This window comes from Oncorhynchus tshawytscha, linkage group LG12 (genome assembly GCF_018296145.1).
Source record: "Oncorhynchus tshawytscha isolate Ot180627B linkage group LG12, Otsh_v2.0, whole genome shotgun sequence".
Lineage (NCBI taxonomy): Eukaryota > Metazoa > Chordata > Actinopteri > Salmoniformes > Salmonidae > Oncorhynchus > Oncorhynchus tshawytscha.
In genome coordinates this window covers 2,644,194-2,666,696 of record NC_056440.1, presented here as the reverse complement: position 1 = coordinate 2,666,696, position 22,503 = coordinate 2,644,194, and the positions used below count along the sequence as shown (strand labels likewise).

Genomic DNA, 22,503 nt, shown 5'->3' with positions numbered 1-22,503 from the left:
TCAGGAAAGGACTGTTGGACCTCCTATTGGAAGCCTGAAGCACTCTGTAGAATACTGAAGCACCTTGTAGAATACTGAAGCACCCTGTAGAATACTGAAGCACTCTGGAGAATGCTGAAGCACTCTGGAGAATGCTGAAGAACCCTGGAGAATGCTGAAGCACCCTGGAGAATACTGAAGCACCCTGGAGAATACTGAAGCACTCTGGAGAATATTGAAGCACCCTGTAGAATACTGAAGCACCCTGGAGAATGCTGAAGTACTATGGAGAATGCTGAAGCACCCTGGAGAACGCTGAAGCACTCTGGAGAATGCTGAAGCACTATGGAGAATGCTGAAGCGCCCTGGAGAATGCTGAAGCACTCTGTAGAATACTGAAGCACTCTGTAGGATACTGAAGAACCCTGTAGGATACTGAAGAACCCTGGAGAATGCTGAAGCACTCTGGAGAATAGTGAAGCACTCTGGAGAATAGTGAAGCATCCTGTAGAATGCTGAAGCACTCTGGAGAATAGTGAAGCACTCTGGAGAATAGTGAAGCACTATGGAGAATAGTGAAGCACTCTGGAGAATGCTGAAGCACCCTGGAGAACGCTGAAGCACTCTGGAGAATATTGAAGCACCCTGGAGAACGCTGAAGCACTCTGGAGAATATTGAAGCACCCTGTAGAATACTGAAGCACTCTGGAGAATACTGAAGCACCCTGGAGAATGCTGAAGCACGCTGGAGAATACTGAAGCACCATGGATAATGCTGAAGCACTCTGGAGAATGCTGAAGCACTCTGGAGAATACTGAAGCACCCTGGAGAATGCTGAAGCACGCTGGAGAATACTGAAGCACCCTGGAGAATGCTGAAGCACTCTGGAGAATACTGAAGCACTCTGGAGAATACTGAAGCACCCTGGAGAATGCTGAAGCACTCTGGAGAATACTGAAGCACTCTGGAGAATGCTGAAGCACCCTGGAGAATAAACAACTCACTAGTCTCATCTTCATCATCATCATCACCATCACCAACCTCATCATCAGGGTTTCTTGCCTGTTTGAACACAATAAAACAGGACCTATTGCAGATTGAGCTAGTAACTTAAAGAGGGACAAAACAACTTATTGAAAGACTTAGGAACTCCGGATGGGTTTCTTGACAGATCTGGACTAACAGAGGACCTCAGTAGACTACTGCCTCAGTGGGACTAACAGAGGACCTCAGTAGACTACTGCCTCAGTGGAACTAACACAGGACTTCAGTAGACTACTGCCTCAGTGGAACTAACAGAGGACTTCAGTAGACTACTGCCTCAGTGGGACTAACAGAGGACCTCAGTAGACTACTGCCTCAGTGGGACTAACACAGGACCTCAGTAGACTACTGCCTCAGTGGGACTAACACAGGACCTCAGTAGACTACTGCCTCCGTGGGACTAACACAGGACCTCAGTAGACTACTGCCTCAGTGGGACTAACACTCAGTAGACTACTGCCTCAGTGGGACTAACACAGGACCTCAGTAGACTACTGACTCAGTGGGACTAACACAGGACCTCAGTAGACTACTGCCTCAGTGGGACTAACACAGGACCTCAGTAGACTACTGCCTCAGTGGGACTAACACAGGACCTCAGTAGACTACTGCCTCGGTGGAACTAACACAGGACCTCAGTAGACTACTGCCTCTGTGGAACTAACAGAGGACCTCAGTAGACTACTGCCTCAGTGGGACTAACACAGGACCTCAGTAGACTACTGCCTCTGTGGGACTAACACAGGACCTCAGTAGACTACTGCCTCTGTGGGACTAACACAGGACCTCAGTAGACTACTGCCTCTGTGGGACTAACACAGGACCTCAGTAGACTACTGCCTCTGTGGGACTAACACAGGACCTCAGTAGACTACTGCCTCAGTGGGACTAACACAGGACCTCAGTAGACTACTGCCTCAGTGGAACTAACAGAGGACCTCAGTAGACTACTGCCTCAGTGGAACTAACACAGGACCTCAGTAGACTACTGCCTCAGTGGGACTAACACAGGACCTCAGTAGACTACTGCCTCTGTGGAACTAACAGAGGACCTCAGTAGACTACTGCCTCAGTGGGACTAACACAGGACCTCAGTAGACTTTTGCCTCTGTGGGACTAACAGGACCTCAGTAGACTACTGCCTCTGTGGGACTAACACAGGACCTCAGTAGACTACTGCCTCAGTGGGACTAACACAGGACCTCAGAGACTACTGCCTCAGTGGAACTAACACAGGACCTCAGTAGACTACTGCCTCAGTGGAACTAACACAGGACCTCAGTAGACTACTGCCTCAGTGGGACTAACAGAGGACCTCAGTAGACTACTGACTCAGTGGGACTAACACAGGACCTCAGTAGACTACTGCCTCAGTGGGACTAACACAGGACCTCAGTAGACTACTGCCTCAGTGGAACTAACAGAGGACCTCAGTAGACTACTGCCTCAGTGGAACTAACACAGGACCTCAGTAGACTACTGCCTCAGTGGGACTAACACAGGACCTCAGTAGACTACTGCCTCAGTGGGACTAACACAGGACCTCAGTAGACTACTGCCTCGGTGGAACTAACACAGGACCTCAGTAGACTACTGCCTCTTGGAACTAACAGAGGACCTCAGTAAACTACTGCCTCAGTGGGACTAACACAGGACCTCAGTTACTACTGCCTCTGTGGGAAACACAGGACCTCAGTAGACTACTGCCTCTGTGGGACTAACACAGGACCTCAGTAGACTACTGCCTCTGTGGGACTAACACAGGACCTCAGTAGACTACTGCCTCAGTGGGACTAACACAGGACCTCAGTAGACTACTGCCTCAGTGGGACTAACACAGGACCTCAGTAGACTACTGCCTCAGTGGAACTAACAGAGGACCTCAGTAGACTACTGCCTCAGTGGAACTAACACAGGACCTCAGTAGACTACTGCCTCAGTGGGACTAACACAGGACCTCAGTAGACTACTGCCTCTGTGGAACTAACAGAGGACCTCAGTAGACTACTGCCTCAGTGGGACTAACACAGGACCTCAGTAGACTACTGCCTCTGTGGGACTAACACAGGACCTCAGTAGACTACTGCCTCTGTGGGACTAACACAGGACCTCAGTAGACTACTGCCTCAGTGGGACTAACACAGGACCTCAGTAGACTACTGCCTCAGTGGAACTAACACAGGACCTCAGTAGACTACTGCCTCAGTGGAACTAACACAGGACCTCAGTAGACTACTGCCTCAGTGGGACTAACAGAGGACCTCAGTAGACTACTGACTCAGTGGGACTAACACAGGACCTCAGTAGACTACTGCCTCAGTGGGACTAACACAGGACCTCAGTAGACTACTGCCTCAGTGGAACTAACACAGGACCTCAGTAGACTACTGCCTCAGTGGAACTAACACAGGACCTCAGTAGACTACTGCCTCAGTGGGACTAACACAGGACCTCAGTAGACTACTGCCTCTGTGGAACTAACAGAGGACCTCAGTAGACTACTGCCTCTGTGGGACTAACACAGGACCTCAGTAGACTACTGCCTCTGTGGGACTAACACAGGACCTCAGTAGACTACTGCCTCTGTGGGACTAACACAGGACCTCAGTAGACTACTGCCTCAGTGGGACTAACACAGGACCTCAGTAGACTACTGCCTCAGTGGAACTAACACAGGACCTCAGTAGACTACTGCCTCAGTGGAACTAACACAGGACCTCAGTAGACTACTGCCTCAGTGGAACTAACACAGGACCTCAGTAGACTACTGCCTCAGTGGGACTAACACAGGACCTCAGTAGACTACTGCCTCTACTGGGTTGAGCAGAAACTTTTCCTCTTACTGAGGAGGTCAGACACATGCTATATCCTAACTCCTTCCACCCCAGTTCTGAATAGTTTTATACCATTACCTAAGAACCTCCTCCTCCCACCTTCACGTCCCCCTCTTCCTCCTCCTCCCACCTTCACATCCCCCTCTCCTCCTCCTCCTCCCACCTTCACGTCCCCCTCTCATCCTCCTCCTCCTCCTCTCCTCCTTCACCTTCCTCTTCCTCCTCTTCCTCCTCTCCTCTCTGTACGACATGGCTATATGTTACAGTGTCTATGTCCTTAACTATTTTCTTGTTACTTATTGTATATGAACATCATGTATACATATATACATATTGCCTTGGCTGCTATAGAGAGAGATTTTATTCCAAAGCCAGATGTTGTGATGTAGAGGTGCATAACATACATCTGTTTATTTGAGATTGTTGATCCATAAAATATACATATTGATGGACTTTCTTTTAATGTTGAAAAAAGAAAGTAAGCTATATTTCATACATTCAGGGCTTGGAAAGGAATGGTCAACATCACGAACAAAAAACAAGCAATTTGAGCAATTTGCTTCTAAGGCTATAGCCTAGTTTTTTTTTCCTGTGGATATCTTGCATTTAAGTGTTGTAGTTGAATTTGTGTTGCTACTTCTGCATCCGCCAAGTGTAACAGCACCCACGATCTGAGAGGAGGACCTGTCACGATCTGAGAGGAGGACCTGTCACGATCTGAGAGGAGGACCTGTCACGATCTGAGAGGAGGACCTGTCACTATCTGAGAGGAGGATCTGTCTCGATCTGAGAGGAGGACCTGTCACGATCTGAGAGGAGGACCTGTCTCACGATCTGAGAGGAGGACCTGTCACGATCTGAGAGGAGGACCTGTCACGATCTGAGAGGAGGACCTGTCTCGATCTGAGAGGAGGACCTGTCACGATCTGAGAGGAGGGACCTGTCTCGATCTGAGAGGAGGACCTGCCTCGATCTGAGAGGAGGACCTGCCACGATCTGAGAGGAGGACCTGTCTCGATCTGAGAGGAGGACCTGTCACGATCTGAGAGGGGAGGACCTGTCTCGATCTGAGAGGAGGACCTGTCTCGATCTGAGAGGAGGGGAGGATGGCTCTGAGAGGAGGACCTGTCTCGATCTGAGAGGAGGGGAGGATGGCTCTGAGAGGAGGATTACTACATCATGGGATCACCTTCACCTCCTAGCCTGACAGACATTATATACAAGCTGTGTCCCAGATGGTGCCCTATCCCTAATGTAGTGCACTACTTTGGACCACAGTCCTATGGACCCTAGCCAAATGTAGTGCACTACTTTGGACCACAATCCTATGGGCCCTAGCCAAATGTAGTGCACTACTTTGGACCACAGCCCTATGGGCCCTAGCCAAATGTAGTGCACTATAAAGGGAATATGATGACATTTGTGACACAACCATAGTCTATGGTGACCAAGCATAGTGTTTTTACATCACAAGGCAGGATATGTAAGAGGCTCCTCCCACTGTACCTCTGTCTCATCACAGACAACCAATGAAGGCTTGGTAGCTATCCATCTGACTAGACGTTGGTATTGTCTATTATAGGCATGTGCTGGTATTTACATCACAAGTCACTGAGAGCCACTAAAAATGGCCCCCTATTTCATATATACTGCATTACTTTTGAGCAGAGCTCGAGCCCTGGTCTATAGTAGTGTACTATATAGGGAATAGGGCCCTGGCCTAAAGTAGTGCACTACATAGGGAATAGGGTTCTGGTCTAAAGTAGTGCACTATATAGGGAATAGGGCCCTGGCCAAAGTAGTGCACTACATAGGGAATAGGGTACCATTTGGGTTACTCAACTAGTGAGGCCTTTCCAAACACCAGCATAGGTGCATGTCTCTCTGGTAGCTAGATAGAGTCAAAGAACACCTAACATGCCTTTACCGTGGATTCAACTATTTCCTACATTATGAAGTCAGACAACCAAATATTTATTTACAACAGATATAGTGAGATGTAGAGGCTAACGTTAGATTGTTTTATATAGATTTGTACATTGTTTTTGTACATAAAGGCACTATGTCAATGATATTCTAATGCTGTCTCTTGGAGAAGGGACCACATGCTTTTTTTGAATGGATTAAAAATTCAGCTCCTGATCAGCTGAAATGGAATTCAGAATCACTGTTTGAACAATCTAGAACATTCTATGGAACTATAGAATCACAAAACAACTGAAAAGACTGAATAAAGCTGATGACTGTTATGAGATGGACTCTCTCCAACTAGTAAGCATAGATTTACTTTTGTAAAACTGGGTATTTTTTATAAGTAGTACAAAATAAAGTTTTCAATGAGTGAATTTAGACTATATTCTTTTGATAATAATTATGGTTGCAAATAAAATAAACAATTCTAATAATGTTTTGCAGATTATTCAATATTTGGATGTGTTCAGTAAACAGTACTTTTATTGTAAACAATATATTGTTTTTGTTTATATGCCAACTATTCTGTACTGCTTGTTTGACATTCTCCAATATTTGGTTCTTCACCTTAGTGCCAATGCAGTTCCACATTGTAGTGATGCGTGTATCTGAATGGAGGGCTTACTTACAAGTCATATGGTGCAGGTACACTATTGTTCAAAAGCTTTGGTCACTGAGAAATGTCCTTGTTTTTTTTAAAGAAAAGCACATTTGTTTGTCCATTAAAATAACATCAAATTGAACAGAAATACAGTGTAGACATTGTTAATGTTGTAAATGACTATTGTAGCTGGAAACGGCTGATTCTTTATGGAATATCTACATGGGCATACAGAGGCCCATTATCAGCAACCATCACTGATGTGTTCCAATGGCACATTGTGTTAGCTAATCCAAGTTTATCGTTTTAAAAGGCTAATTGATCATTAGAAAACCCTTTCACAATTATGTTAGCACAGCTGAAAACTGTTGTTCTGATTAAAGAAGCAATACAACTATCCTTCTTTAGACTAGTTGAGTATCTGGAGCATCAGCATTTGTGGGTTCGATTACAGGCTCAAAATGGCCAGAAACAAAGACCTTTCTTCTGAAACTCATCAGTCTATTCTTGTTCTGAGAAATTAAGGCTATTCCATGCGAGAAATTGCCAAGAAACTGGAGGTCTCATACAACGCAGTGTACTACTCCCTTCACAGAACAGTGCAAACTGGCTCTAACCAGAATAAAAAGGAGAGTGGGGGGCCCCGGTGCACAACTGAGCAAGAGGACAAGTACATTAGAGTGTCTAGTCTGAGAAACAGACGCTTCACAAGTCCTCAACTGGCAGCTTCATTAAATAAACTCAGAAAAAAGGAAAGCTCCTCTCACTGTCAACTGCGTTTATTTTCAGCAAACTTAACATGTGTAAATATTTCTATGAACATAAGATTCAACAACTGAGACATAAACTGAACACGTTCCACAGACATGTGACCAACAGAAATGGAATAATGTGTCCCTGAACAAAGGGGGGGTCAAAAACAAAAGTAACAGTCAGTATCTGGTGTGGCCACCAGCTGCATTAAGTACTACAGTGCATCTCCTCCTCATGGACTGCACCAGATTTGCCAGTTCTTGCTATGTGATGTTACCCCACTCTTCCACCAAGGCACCTGCAAGTTCCCAGACATTTCTCTGGGGAATGGCCCTAGCCCTCACCCTCCGATCCAACAGGTCCCTGACGCGCTCAATGGGAATGAGATCCGGACTCTTTGCTGGCCATGGCAGAACACTGACATTCCTGCCTTGCAGGAAGTCACGCACAGAACAAGCAGTATGGCTGGTGGCATTGTCATGCTGGAGGGTCACGTCAGGATGAGCCTGCAGGAAGGGTTGTGTTATTGACTGTACGTTTGTTTATGTGTAACTCTGTGTTGTTGTTTTTGTCGCACTGCTTTGCTTTATCTTGGCCAGGTCGCAGTTATAAATGAAAACTTGTTCTCAACTGGCCTACCTGGTTAAATAAAGGTGAAATAAAATGTAAAATAAATAAAAGGGAACCACATGAGGGAGGAGGATGTCTTCCCTGTAACGCACAGCGTTGAGATTGCCTGCAATGACAACAAGCTCAGTACGATGATGCTGTGATACACCCCCCCAGACCATGACAGACCCTCCACCTCCAAATCGATCTCGCTCCAGAGTACAGACCTTGGTGTAACGATCAGTCCTTTGACAATAAACGCGAATCCGACCATCACGCCTGGTGAGACAAAACCATGACTCGTCAGTGAAGAGCACTTTCCTGTCTGGTCCAGCGATGGTGGGTTTGTGCCCATAGGCGACGTTGTAGCCGGTGATGCCTTACAACAGGCCTACAAGCCCTCAGTCCAGCCTCTCTCAGCCTATTGCGGACAGTCTGAGCACTGATGGAGGGATTGTGTGTTCCTGGTATAACTCAGTGTCCCGCAGGTGTGATGTTCGGATGTACCGATCCTGTGCAGGTGTTGTTACACGTGGTCTGCCACTGCGAGGATGATCAGCTGCCGTCCTGTCTCCCTGTAGCGATGTCTTAGGCGTCTCACAGAACGGACATTGCAATTTATTGCCCTGGCCACATCTGCAGTCCTCATGCCTCCTTGCAGCATGCCTAAGGCATATTCAAGCAGATGAGCAGGGATCCTGGGCATCTTTCTTTTGGTGTTTTTCAGAGTCAGTAGAAAGGCCTCTTTAGCGTCCTAAGTTTTTATAACTGACCTTAATTGCCTACCATCTGAAAGCTGTTAGTGTCTTAACGACCGTTCCACAGGTGCATGTTCATCAATTGTTTATGATTCATTGAACAAGCATGGGAAACCGTGTTTAAACCCTTTACAATGAAGATCTGTAAAGTTTTTTACAAATTATCTTTGAAAGACAGGGTCCTGAAAAAGGGACCCGCAAAACACAAGTCTCAATGTCAACGTTGAAGAGGAGACTCTGGGATGTTGGCCTTTCTAGGCAGAGTTGCAAAGAAAAAGCCATATCTCAGACTGGCCAATGAAAAGAAAAGATTAAGATGGGCAAAAGAACACAGACACTGGACAGAGGAACTCTGCCTAGAAGGCCAGCATCTCGGAGTCGCCTCTTCACTGTTGACGTTGAGACTGGTGTTTTGAAGGTACTATTTAATGAAGCTGCCAGTTGAGGACTTGTGAGGCGTCTGTTTCTTAAACGAGGCTCAGCTGCGAAGTGGTAGGCCACACAATATCTGGGGCATCTAACCGGACAATGTCTGAAAGAGACGGTGTGATATCACCATTCTCAACTCAGTGACATGTTGAAAGAAAAGAAGTCTGACTGATTGTCATAATATACCACAGTTCACAGTCTATCAACACAGACTGATTGTCATAATATACCACAGTTAACATCACCTGTTATTCAATATGAAAAACCACTAGACTACATTACTTTCCAAATTGATTCACCAGAATTTCCTGACATCAATTTGGGACCATGAGCAGAATAATGTGGAAATCTCAGTGTTAAGGTCACAAAGGGAGAAATAATGATTGACAACAGCAGTTTAACGTTCTGCCAGACAGTGTATGACCATATTAGAGACACATATATTACCCTCAGCCGCACTTCCTAACCTCCAACCAAATAGATGACCATATTAGAGACACATATTTCCCTCAGATTACACAGATCCACAAAATATTTTTTTAAACAATGAAAAACTCCCATATCTACTGGGTGAAATACCACAGTGTGCCATCACAGCAGCAAGACGTGTGACCTGTTGCCACGAGAAAAGGTCAACCAGTGAAGAACAAACACCATAGTAAATACAACCCATATTTATGTCCCCACCTTTTGTACTGTTAACTATTTGCACATCATTACAACACTGTATATAGACATAATATGACATTTGTAATGTCTTTATTCATTTGGAATAGAGTACCATTTGGACCAGTCTCAGAGCAGATGTAAAGGTCTTTTCTTTCAGTACCCACCCAGTTGAAGATGTTCAACCACCCAGGGAAAGAGATCGTATTTGAATAGACCGGCTATGCATACAATAATAATTCATATTTCACCAATGCCATGTATCTGTGATATCTGTGATTCCATTTTGTCGGGTTAACCGGTCGCGCTCTCGTTGTACCTACCTGCACAGTATGAAGTCCTCTGGTTTCCTGGTGAGCTTCTTGGGGAAGCCCGTCTTCTCGATGACCTTCAGGGAGGAAGGTGTGAGTCATCATAGGGTCGTTGAAACGAAGGACTGGGGCACTTTATCCTCCATTAACCAAGCCACCTTCATTACAAATGCAGCAGACCTGAAGCTATAGAACAGTGTGACCTTTACTGAAGCATTACTGAAATATTACTGAAGCATTACTGAAGCATTACTGAAACATTACTGAAGCATTACTGAAGCATTACTGAAGCTTTACTGAAGCATGACAGAAACATTACTGAAGCATTACTGAAGCATGACAGAAACATTACTGAAACATTACTGAAGCATTACTGAAGCATGACAGAAACATTACTGAAGCATTACTGAAGCATTACTGAAGCTTTACTGAAACATTACTGAAGCCTTACTGAAACATTACTGAAGCTTTACTGAAACATTACTGAAGCTTTACTGAAACATTACTGAAGCTTTACTGAAGCATTACTGAAACATTACTGAAGCTTTACTGAAACATTACTGAAGCTTTACTGAAACATTACTGAAGCTTTACTGAAACATTACTGAAGCTTTACTGAAGCTTTACTGAAACATTACTGAAGCTTTACTGAAACATTACTGAAACCTTACTGAAACATTACTGAAGCTTTACTGAAGCATTACAGAAGCATGACAGAAACATTACTGAAGCATGACAGAAACATTACTGAAGCCTTACTGAACCATTAAAGGGATAGATGAACTGATGGATGACATTATTTTGTCTCTTTGAACAGATTAAAAGAAGCTGCTAACTATCATTAGTGCAATGACTGGAAGTCTACAGTAAAACATCAGTGGTGAAAATTACAGTAACAAATCTGTGGTGAAAATTACAGTAAAAATCTGTGGTGAAAATTACAGTAAAACACCCGTGGTTAAAATTACTGTAAAACACCTGTGGTTAAAATTACAGTAAAACACCCGTGGTTAAAATTACAGTAAAACACCCGTGGTTAAAATTACTTAAGTAAAAATGCTTTAAAGTAATACTTAAGTTGTTTTTTGGGGTATCTGTACTTTTCATTTACAATTTATATTTTTGACTACTTCTACTTTTACTTCACTACATTCTTAAAGAAAATAATGAACTTTTTATTCCATACATTTTCACTGACACCCAAAAGTACTTGTTACATTTTGAATGCTTAGCAGGACAGGAAAATGGTCCAATTCACACACTTATCAAGGCAACATCTCAGGTCATCCCTACTGTCTCTGATCTGGCAGACTCACTAAGCACACATGCTTCATTTGTAAATGTGTTGGAGTGTGCCCCTGGCTATCTGTAAATCATACAAGGAATTTGACATAATTTAAACTTTTATTTTTAATACTTAAGTATATTTAAAACCAAATACATTTAGACTTTTAATCAAGTAGTATTTTACTGGGTGACTTTCACTTTTACTAACGCATCTTTATTTTTACTCAAGCCAAAACCACTGTAACTAGCATGCTAGCTTCCTGTATCCTTTTAACGCTTTATTGCCAAAATCTCGCACTATCCTTTTAAGGTAAACGCAGAGAACACATCCCACATCTCCCAGCACTGACCCTAACCCCTAACCCAAACACATCTCCCAGCACTGACCCTAACCCCTAACCTTATCCCCTGTCCTCTAACCAAAATACATCTCCCAACACTGACCCTAACCCCTAACCCCTAACCCAAACACATCTCCCAGCACTGACCCTAACCCCTAACCTTAACCCCTGTCCCCTAACCCAAACACATCTCCCAGCACTGACCCTAACCCCTAACAAACACATCTCCCAGCACTGACCCTAACCCCTAACCCAAACACATCTCCCAGCACTGACCCTAACCCCTAACCCAAACACATCTCCCAGCACTGACCCTAACCCCTGACCTTAACCCCTAACCCATCTCCCAGCACTGACCCTAACCCCTAACCTTAACCCCTAACCCAAACACATCTCCCAACACTGACCCTAACCCCTAACCTTAACCCCTGTCCTCTAACCAAAACACATCTCCCAACACTGACCCTAACCCCTAACCTTAACCCCTAACCCAAACACATCTCCCAGCACTGACCCTAACCCCTAACCTTAACCCCTGTCCTCTAACCAAAACACATCTCCCAACACTGACCCTAACCCCTAACCTTAACCCCTAACCCAAACACATCTCCCAGCACTGACCCTAACCCCTAACCTTAACCCCTGTCCTCTAACCCAAACACATCTCCCAGCACTGACCCTAACCCCTAACCTTAACCCCTGTCCTCTAACCCAAACACATCTTCCAGCACTGACCCTAACCCCTAACCTTAACCCCTAACCCAAACACATCTCCCAACACTGACCCTAACCCCTAACCTTAAAATCAAATCAAATCAAATCAAATGTATTTTTTATTTTTTTACACAAATTTTTACACATGGTTAGCAGATGTTAATGCGAGTGTAGCGAAATGCTTGTGCTTCTAGTTCCGACAATGCAGTAATAACCAACAAGTAATCTAACTAACAATTCCAAAACTACTGTCTTATACACAGTGTAAGGGGATAAAGAATATGTACATAAGGATATATGAATGAGTGATGGTACAGAGCAGCATAGGCAAGATACAGTAGATGGTATCGAGTACAGTATATACATATGAGATGAGTATGTAAACAAAGTGGCATAGTTAAAGTGGCTAGTGATACATGTATTACATAAGGATGCAGTCGATGATATAGAGTACAGTATATACGTATGCATATGAGATGAATAATGTAGGGTAAGTAACATTATATAGGGTAGCATTGTTTAAAGTGGCTAGTGATATATTTACATCATTTCCCATCAATTCCCATTTTTAAAGTGGCTGGAGTTGAGTCAGTGTCAGTGTCAGTGTGTTGGCAGCAGCCCCTCAATGTTAGTGGTGGCTGTTTAACAGTCTGATGGCCTTGAGATAGAAGCTGTTTTTCAGTCTCTCGGTCCCAGCTTTGATGCACCTGTACTGACCTCGCCTTCTGGATGATAGCGGGGTGAACAGGCAGTGGCTCGGGTGGTTGTTGTCCTTGATGATCTTTATGGCCTTCCTGTAACATCGGGTGGTGTAGGTGTCCTGGAGGGCAGGTAGTTTGCCCCCGGTGATGCGTTGTGCAGACCTCACTACCCTCTGGAGAGCCTTACGGTTGAGGGCGGAGCAGTTGCCGTACCAGGCGGTGATACAGCCCGCCAGGATGCTCTCGATTGTGCATCTGTAGAAGTTTGTGAGTGCTTTTGGTGACAAGCCGAATTTCTTCAGCCTCCTGAGGTTGAAGAGGCGCTGCTGCGCCTTCTTCACGATGCTGTCTGTGTGAGTGGACCAATTCAGTTTGTCTGTGATGTGTATGCCGAGGAACTTAAAACTTGCTACCCTCTCCACTACTGTTCCATCGATGTGGATAGGGGGTGTTCCCTCTGCTGTTTCCTGAAGTCCACAATCATCTCCTTAGTTTTGTTGACGTTGAGTGTGAGGTTATTTTCCTGACACCACACTCCGAGGGCCCTCACCTCCTCCCTGTAGGCCGTCTCGTCGTTGTTGGTAATCAAGCCTACCACTGTTGTGTCGTCCGCAAACTTGATGATTGAGTTGGAGGCGTGCGTGGCCACGCAGTCGTGGGTGAACAGGGAGTACAGGAGAGGGCTCAGAACGCACCCTTGTGGGGCCCCAGTGTTGAGGATCAGCGGGGAGGAGATGTTGTTGCCTACCCTCACCATCTGGGGGCAGCCCGTCAGGAAGTCCAGTACCCAGTTGCACAGGGCGGGGTCGAGACCCAGGGTCTCGAGCTTGATGACGAGCTTGGAGGGTACTATGGTGTTGAATGCCGAGCTGTAGTCGATGAACAGCATTCTCACATAGGTATTCCTCTTGTCCAGATGGGTTAGGGCAGTGTGCAGTGTGGTTGAGATTGCATCGTCTGTGGACCTATTTGGGCGGTAAGCAAATTGGAGTGGGTCTAGGGTGTCAGGTAGGGTGGAGGTGATATGGTCCTTGACTAGTTTCTCAAAGCACTTCATGATGACGGATGTGAGTGATACGGGGCGGTAGTCGTTTAGCTCAGTTACCTTAGCTTTCTTGGGAACAGGAACAATGGTGGCCCTCTTGAAGCATGTGGGAACAGCAGACTGGTATAGGGATTGATTGAATATGTCCGTAAACACACCGGCCAGCTGGTCTGCGCATGCTCTGAGGGTGCGGCTGGGGATGCCGTCTGGGCCTGCAGCCTTGCGAGGGTTAACACGTTTAAATGTCTTACTCACCTCGGCTGCAGTGAAGGAGAGACCGCATGTTTTCATTGCAGGCCGTGTCAGTGGCACTGTATTGTCCTCAAAGCGGGCAAAAAGTTATTTAGTCTGCCTGGGAGCAAGACATCCTGGTCCGTGACTGGGCTGGATTTCTTCCTGTAGTCCGTGATTGACTGTAGACCCTGCCACATGCCTCTTGTGTCTGAGCCGTTGAATTGAGATTCTACTTTGTCTCTGTACTGACGCTTAGCTTGTTTAATAGCCTTGCGGAGGGAATAGCTGCACTGTTTGTATTCAGTCATGTCACCAGACACCTTGCCCTGATTAAAAGCAGTGGTTCGCGCTTTCAGTTTCACACGAATGCTGCCATCAATCCACGGTTTCTGGTTAGGGAATGTTTTAATCGTTGCTATGGGAACGACATCTTCAACGCACGTTCTAATGAACTCGCAAACCGAATCAGCGTATTCGTCAATGTTGTTGTCTGACGCAATACGAAACATCTCCCAGTCCACGTGATGGAAGCAGTCTTGGAGTGTGGAGTCAGCTTGGTCAGACCAGCGTTGGACAGACCTCAGCGTGGGAGCCTCTTGTTTTAGTTTCTGTCTGTAGGCAGGGATCAACAAAATGGAGTCGTGGTCAGCTTTTCCGAAAGGGGGGCGGGGCAGGGCCTTATATGCGTCGCGGAAGTTAGAGTAACAATGATCCAAGGTCTTTCCACCCCTGGTTGCGCAATCGATATGCTGATAAAATTTAGGGAGTCTTGTTTTCAGATTAGCCTTGTTAAAAGCCCCAGCTACAATGAATGCAGCCTCCGGATAAATCGTTTCCAGTTTGCAGAGAGTTAAATAAAGTTCGTTCAGAGCCATCGATGTGTCTGCTTGGGGGATATATACGGCTGTGATTATAATCGAAGAGAATTCTCTTGGTAGATAATGCGGTCTACATTTGATTGTGAGGAATTCTAAATCAGGTGAACAGAAGGATTTGAGTTCTTGTATGTTTCTTTCATCACACCATGTCACGTTAGTCATAAGGCATACGCCCCCGCCCCTCTTCTTACCAGAAAGATGTTTGTCTCTGTCGGCGCGATGCGTGGAGAAACCCGTTGGCTGCACCACCTCGGATAGCGTCGTTCCAGTGAGCCATGTTTCCGTGAAGCATAGAACGTTACAGTCTCTGATGTCCCTCTGGAATGCTACCCTTGCTCGGATTTCATCAACCTTGTTGTCAAGAGACTGGACATTGGCAAGAAGAATGCTAGGGAGTGGTGCACGGTGTGCCCGTCTCCGGAGTCTGACCAGAAGACCGCCTCGTTTCCCTCTTTTTCGGAGTCGCTGCATGGAATCCACTCCGTTGTCCTGTTTGTAAGGCAGAACACAGGATCCGCGTCGCGAAAAACATATTCTTGGTCGTACTGATGGTGAGTTGACGCTGATCTTATATTCAGTAGTTCTTCTTGACTGTATGTAATGAAACCTAAGATGACCTGGGGTACTAATGTAAGAAATAACAGGTAAAAAAACAAAAAACTGCATAGTTTCCTAGGAACGCGAAGCGAGGCGGCCATCTCTGTCGGCGCCGGAACAAGGAACCCCTAACCCAAACACATCTCCCAGCACTGACCCTAACCCCTAACCCCTAACCTTAACCCCTAACCAAAACACATCTCCCAGCACTGACCCTAACCTCTAACCTTAACCCCTAACCCAAACACATCTCCCAGCACTGACCCTAACCCCTAACCTTATCCCCTGTCCTCTAACCAAAACACATCTCCCAACACTGACCCTAACCCCTAACCTTATCCCCTGTCCTCTAACCAAACACATCTCCCAGCACTGAGCTGCCTGTGAGCAGCTCATAGACCAGGATGTCTAAGGACCAGATGTCCACACTAAAGTTGTGTCCCCTGTTCAGAATGATCTCTGGAGCCACGTACTCCGGAGTCCCACAGAACGTCCAGGTTCACTGCCAACCTGGATCTTCTTGGATAGGCCAACGTCCACCTGAAGGAAGACAGGTCAGAGGGTACTGAACACACATCAAGCGATCTAACGATCCATCGATCATATGGATCCATATAATTGACCATTGACCTATCCTAGAATGGCCCTTGGCTAGTTCCATTGACCTATCCTAGAAGCATAGCACTGACGGGCCACTCAGCAGTATCTCCATGGCCCTTGGCTAGTTCCATTGACCTATCCTAGAAGCAGAGCTACTGACAGGCCACTCAGCAGTATCTCCATGGCCCTTGGCTAGTTCCATTGACCTATCCTAGAAGCGTAGTCTACTGACGGGACACTCAGCAGTAGCTCCATGGCCCTTGGCTAGTTCCATTGACCTATCCTAGAAGCCTAGTCTACTGACGGGGCACTCAGCAGTATCTCCATGGCCCTTGGCTAGTTCCATTGACCTATCCTAGAAGCATAGCTACGGACAGGCCCCTCAGCAGTAGCTCCATGGCCCTTGGCTAGTTCCATTGACCTATCCTAGAAGCCTAGTCTACTGATGGCTGGTGATTCATCACTACACAATTTTATTTATTTTACCTTTATTTAACTAGGCAAGTCAGTTAAGAACAAATTCTTATTTTCAATGATGGCCTACGAACAGTGGGTTAACTGCCTGTTCAGGGGCAGAACGACAGATTTGTACCTTGTCAGCTCGGGGATTTGAACTTGCAACCTTCTGGTTACTAGTCCAATGCTCTAACCACTAGGCTACCCTGCCGCCCCAATGAGCTGAAAAGGACATATACTTTATTTCAGGTAATGGTTGAATTCTATGGTCTAAGGCATGGGTGTCAAACTCTGGCCCGTGGGCCTAATTTGGCCCGCGGGGTAATTATATTTGGCCCGCGAGACAATACCAAATTACTACTAGAGCTGGCCCGCCGGTATTATACAGCGCATTCACCACTAATACTACGAATCCCATAATGCTCTGCTGTTTTCGCGCGCCAATCAGGACAGGACCCAGAAACGCTCTCTCCTCTGTGACAGTAGTCATAGCAACATAGACGCTACAACTGTCAGCGAGCTAACCCTTCCCAAAAATGGCGAAAAGAAAGGCAGAAAACAGGAGCTTTCTGGACAAGTGGGAGGCAGAATATCTTTTTATTTTTTTATTTCACCTTTATTTAACCAGGTAGGCCAGTTGAGAACAAGTTCTCATTTGCAACTGCGACCTGGCCAAGATAAAGCATAGCAGTGTGAGCAGACAACACAGAGTTACACATGGAATAAACAATTAACAAGTCAATAACACAGTAGAAAACAAAGGGGGAGTCTATATACAATGTGTGCAAAAGGCATGAGGAGGTAGGTGAATAATTACAATTTTGCAGATTAACACTGGAGTGATAAATGATCAGATGGTCATGTACAGGTAGAGATATTGGTGTGCAAAAGAGCAAGTAAATAAATAAAAACAGTATGGGGATGAGGTAGGTGAAAATGGGTGGGCTATTTACCAATAGACTATGTACAGCAGCAGCGATCAGTTAGCTGCTCAGATAGCTGATGTTTGAAGTTGGTGAGGGAGATAAAAGTCTCCAACTTCAGCGATTTTTGCAATTCGTTCCAGTCACAGGCAGCAGAGTACTGGAACGAAAGGCGGCCAAATGAGGTGTTGGCTTTAGGGATGATCAGTGAGATACACCTGCTGGAGCGCGTGCTACGGATGGGTGTTGCCATCGTGACCAGTGAGCTGAGATAAGGCGGAGCTTTACCTAGCATGGACTTGTAGATGACCTGGAGCCAGTGGGTCTGGCGACGAATATGTAACGAGGGCCAGCTGACCAGAGCATACAGGTCGCAGTGGTGGGTGGTATAAGGTGCTTTAGTGACAAAACGGATGGCACTGTGATAGACTGCATCCAGTTTGCTGAGTAGAGTGTTGGAAGCCATTTTGTAGATGACATCGCCGAAGTCGAGGATCGGAAGGATAGTCAGTTTTACTAGGGTAAGCTTGGCGGCGTGAGTGAAGGAGGCTTTGTTGCGGAATAGAAAGCCGACTCTTGATTTGATTTTCGATTGGAGATGTTTGATATGAGTCTGGAAGGAGAGTTTGCAGTCTAGCCAGACACCTAGGTACTTATAGATGTCCACATATTCAAGGTCGGAACCATCCAGGGTGGTGATGCTAGTCGGGCATGCGGGTGCAGGCAGCGATCGGTTGAAAAGCATGCATTTGGTTTTACTAGCGTTTAAGAGCAGTTGGAGGCCACGGAAGGAGTGTTGTATGGCATTGAAGCTTGTTTGGAGGTTAGATAGCACAGTGTCCAATGACGGGCCGAAAGTATATAGAATGGTGTCGTCTGCGTAGAGGTGGATCAGGGAATCGCCCGCAGCAAGAGCAACGTCATTGATATATACAGAGAAAAGAGTCGGCCCGAGAATTGAACCCTGTGGCACCCCCATAGAGACTGCCAGAGGACCGGACAGCATGCCCTCCGATTTGACACACTGAACTCTGTCTGCAAAGTAATTGGTGAACCAGGCAAGGCAGTCATCCGAAAACCGAGGCTACTGAGTCTGCCGATAAGAATATGGTGATTGACAGAGTCGAAAGCCTTGGCAAGGTCAATGAAGACGGCTGCACAGTACTGTCTTTTATCGATGGCGGTTATGATATCGTTTAGTACCTTGAGTGTTGCTGAGGTGCACCCGTGACCAGCTCGGAAACTAGTTTGCACAGCGGAGAAGGTACGGTGGGATTCGAGATGGTCAGTGACCTGTTTGTTGACTTGGCTTTCGAAGACCTTAGATAGGCAGGGCAGGATGGATATAGGTCTGTAACAGTTTGGGTCCAGGGTGTCTCCCCCTTTGAAGAGGGGGATGACTGCGGCAGCTTTCCAATCCTTGGGGATCTCAGACGATATGAAAGAGAGGTTGAACAGGCTGGTAATAGGGGTTGCGACAATGGCGGCGGAAAGTTTCAGAAATAGGGGGTCCAGATTGTCAAGCCCAGCTGATTTGTACGGGTCCAGGTTTTGCAGCTCTTTCAGAACATCTGCTATCTGGATTTGGGTAAAGGAGAACCTGGAGAGGCTTGGGCGAGGAGCTGCCGGGGGCAGAGCTGTTGGCCGAGGTTGGAGTAGCCAGGCGGAAGGCATGGCCAGCCGTTGAGAAATGCTTATTGAAGTTTTCGATAATCATGGATTTATCGGTGGTGACCGTGTTACCTAGCCTCAGTGCAGTGGGCAGCTGGGAGGAGGTGCTCTTGTTCTCCATGAACTTCACAGTATCCCAGAACTTTTTGGAGTTGGAGCTACAGGATGCAAACTTCTGCCTGAAGAAGCTGTTCTTAGCTTTCCTGACTGACTGCGTGTATTGATTCTGTTTACATATGTAAAAGACAAACCTGTTTGTCTTGTTTGTGGAGTCAACGTGGCTGTAAGTAAGGAGTACAACATTAGACGACACTATGAAACGAAACACCATGACAAATACAAGGACCTGGACATGACTCAAAGGAGCCAGAAAGTAGAGGAGATGAAAAGAAGTTTGGTTTCACAACAGAATATGTTTAAAAAAGCCACATCACAAAGCGAGGCTGCTGTAAAGGCTAGTTATATAGTGGCAGCAGAGATCGCAAAATCAGCCCGGCCCTTTAATGAGGGAGAGTTCATGAAAAAGTGCATGATGAAGGTTTGTGACCTCGTATGCCCAGAGAAAAAACAAGCATTTTCAAACGTGAGCCTGAGCAGGAACACAGTAGCTGATCGCACATGTGATCTTGCCACCAATCTGTATGACCAGCTGATGGAAAATGGAAAAGATTTTGTTGCGTTTTCCCTCGCTGTGGATGAGAGCTGCGACGCATCTGATACTGCTCAGCTGTCAGTCTTCATCCGTGGAGTGGACTCAAATCTGTGTGTTACGGAGGAGCTATTAGGATTCAAATCAATGCATGGCACAACCACAGGAAAGGAAATCTTTGAGGAGGTTTCCAAATGTGTAACTGAAATAAAGCTGCCGTGGGATAAACTCGTTGGATTAACGACAGATGGTGCGCCAGCGATGTGCGGTAAAAAGAGTGGACTGGTGGGCATGGTTCGGGAGAAGATGCGGGAAGAGAACTGTGCAGGTGCGCTAACTGTTTACCACTGCATCATACATCAGGAAGCACTGTGTGCCAAAGCCCTAAAGATGGAACATGTTATGACCACAGTAACACAGGTAGTTAACTTTATAAGAGCCAAAGGTCTAAATCACCGCCAATTTAAATCTTTTTTGGAGGAGTGTGGTTCGGAATACGTAGACGTGCCGTATCACACAGAGGTGAAATGGCTAAGCAGAGGAAAAGTACTGAACAGATGTTTCGAGCTGCGTGAGGAAATATGTCAATTCCTGGAAACCAAAGGGAAGGATACAGCAGAGCTCCGGGAGCAAAAGTTCCTGTGTGAGCTGGCCTCTCTCTGTGACATCTCGAGCCATCTCGATGCGCTGAACCTGCAGCTTCAGGGGCGGGGGCGCATCATCACAGACATGTACGCTGCAGTGAGGGCCTTCAAAACTAAACTGTGCCTGTGGGAGAATCAGATGCTGCAAGGAAACCCTTGCCATTTTCCCTGCTGCCAATCCATAAAAGCGCAGATCTCTACCGCCGTGTTCCCATGCGCACAGTTTGCTGAAAAACTCAGTGTTCTTGCCGCTGAGGTCAGCCGGCGATTTGCCGACTTCGATGCCCAGAAATGCAAGTTTGAACTGCTTAGTAAACCCTTCGCAGTTGATGTGGAAAATGCACCAACCAACATCCAAATGGAGCTGATTGAACTCCAGTGCAACGACACGCTGAAGTCAAAGTATGATGCTGTGGGCGCCGCACAGTTTCCACGGTTCATCCCTGACACAATGCCTCAGCTCCGCACCCAAGCTGCTCAGATGCTCTCCATGTTCGGCAGCACTTATCTATGCGAGCAACTTTTCTCCTCGATGAAGATGACCAAAACAACTCACAGGAGACGTCTGACTGATGAACATCTTCGCTCGATACTGAGGATTTCTTCAGCTGGGAGCTTGAGCCCAGACATTGATGAACTAGCATCCAAGAAGAGATGCCAGGTAACTGGCTTGGGCACATCAGATTAGACCAGTGTGCAATAATTAACGTTTTCTTTATGCACTTTTTCTTGCTACAAGGCATGGGCTTGAATGGTTGATTGATTTATTATCATTTTATTTGTAAAATTATTAGCCAGTGGAAAAAGTTTATTTTGGTATTTAAATCAGAAGGCTGCAAATAGAAAAGAGGCATACAATTTTTATTTAAATTTTATTTATTTAATAAATTAATGCCATTGATGTGTTTTTTCATTTGAAATTCGATTTTGCATGTCTCCACTATTAAATTATATATTGTATGGTAATAAGCAATGCTTGTTCCATATTCAATGTTAAAGCAAAACTTGTTTGGGTCCATATTAAAAGGTTAATTTGTTCAATGTTGGCCCGTGACTTTGTTCAGGTTTTACATTTTGGCCCACTGGGTATTTGAGTTTGACACCCCTGGTCTAAGGCATTGCATCTCAGTGCAAAAGGTGTCACTACAGTCCCTGGTTCGAATCCACGCTGTATCACGGCTGTGATTGGGAGTCCCATAGGATGGAGCACAATTGGCCCGGCGTCGTTCCGGGTTTGGCTGGGGAAGGCTGTCATTTTAAATAAGAATTTGTTCTTAACTGACTTGCCTAACCCTGTATAGTGCACTACTTTAGATCAGTGCCCTATTCAGTACACTACTTTAGACCAGAGCCCTATTCTATATTTAGTGCACTACTTTAGACCAGGGCCCTATATAGTGCACTACTTTAGACCAGAGCCCTATTCCATATTTGGTGCACTACTTTAGACCAGAACCCTATTCCCTATATAGTGCACTACTTTAGACCAGAACCCTATTCCATATATAGTGCACTACTTTAGACCAGGGCCCTATTCCCTATATAGTGCACTACTTTAGACCAGGGACCTATATAGTGCACTACTTTAGACCAGAACCCTATTCCCTATATAGTGCACTACTCTAGACCAGAACCCTATTCCCTATATAGTGCACTACTTTAGACCAGGGCCCTATTCCCTATATAGTGCACTACTTTAGACCAGGGCCCTATTCCCTATATAGTGCACTACTTTAGACCAGGGCCCTATTCCCTATATAGTGCACTACTTTAGACCAGGGCCCTATTCCCTATGTAGTGCACTACT

General features: G+C 45.8%; 1 protein-coding gene and 1 long non-coding RNA gene across 2 annotated transcripts; both read right to left on the bottom strand.

Annotated features, from left to right (window-relative positions):
• LOC121847888 lies at window positions 1–2,234 on the bottom strand. Its single transcript, XM_042331145.1, has 2 exons — window positions 2,151–2,234; window positions 1–2,114 (listed from the first exon to the last, which is right to left on the bottom strand). The coding sequence occupies exon 2, from the start codon at window positions 1,027–1,029 to the stop codon at window positions 1–3; it is 1,029 nt and encodes a 342-aa protein (XP_042187079.1). The 5' UTR covers window positions 1,030–2,114; window positions 2,151–2,234.
• A 1,919-nt stretch (window positions 2,235–4,153) lies between these two features.
• On the bottom strand, window positions 4,154–5,181 carry LOC121847906. Its single transcript, XR_006084768.1, has 2 exons — window positions 4,984–5,181; window positions 4,154–4,890 (listed from the first exon to the last, which is right to left on the bottom strand). It is a non-coding gene; the product is annotated as an uncharacterized LOC121847906 (long non-coding RNA).
• Between the last annotated feature and the right edge of the window lie 17,322 nt (window positions 5,182–22,503).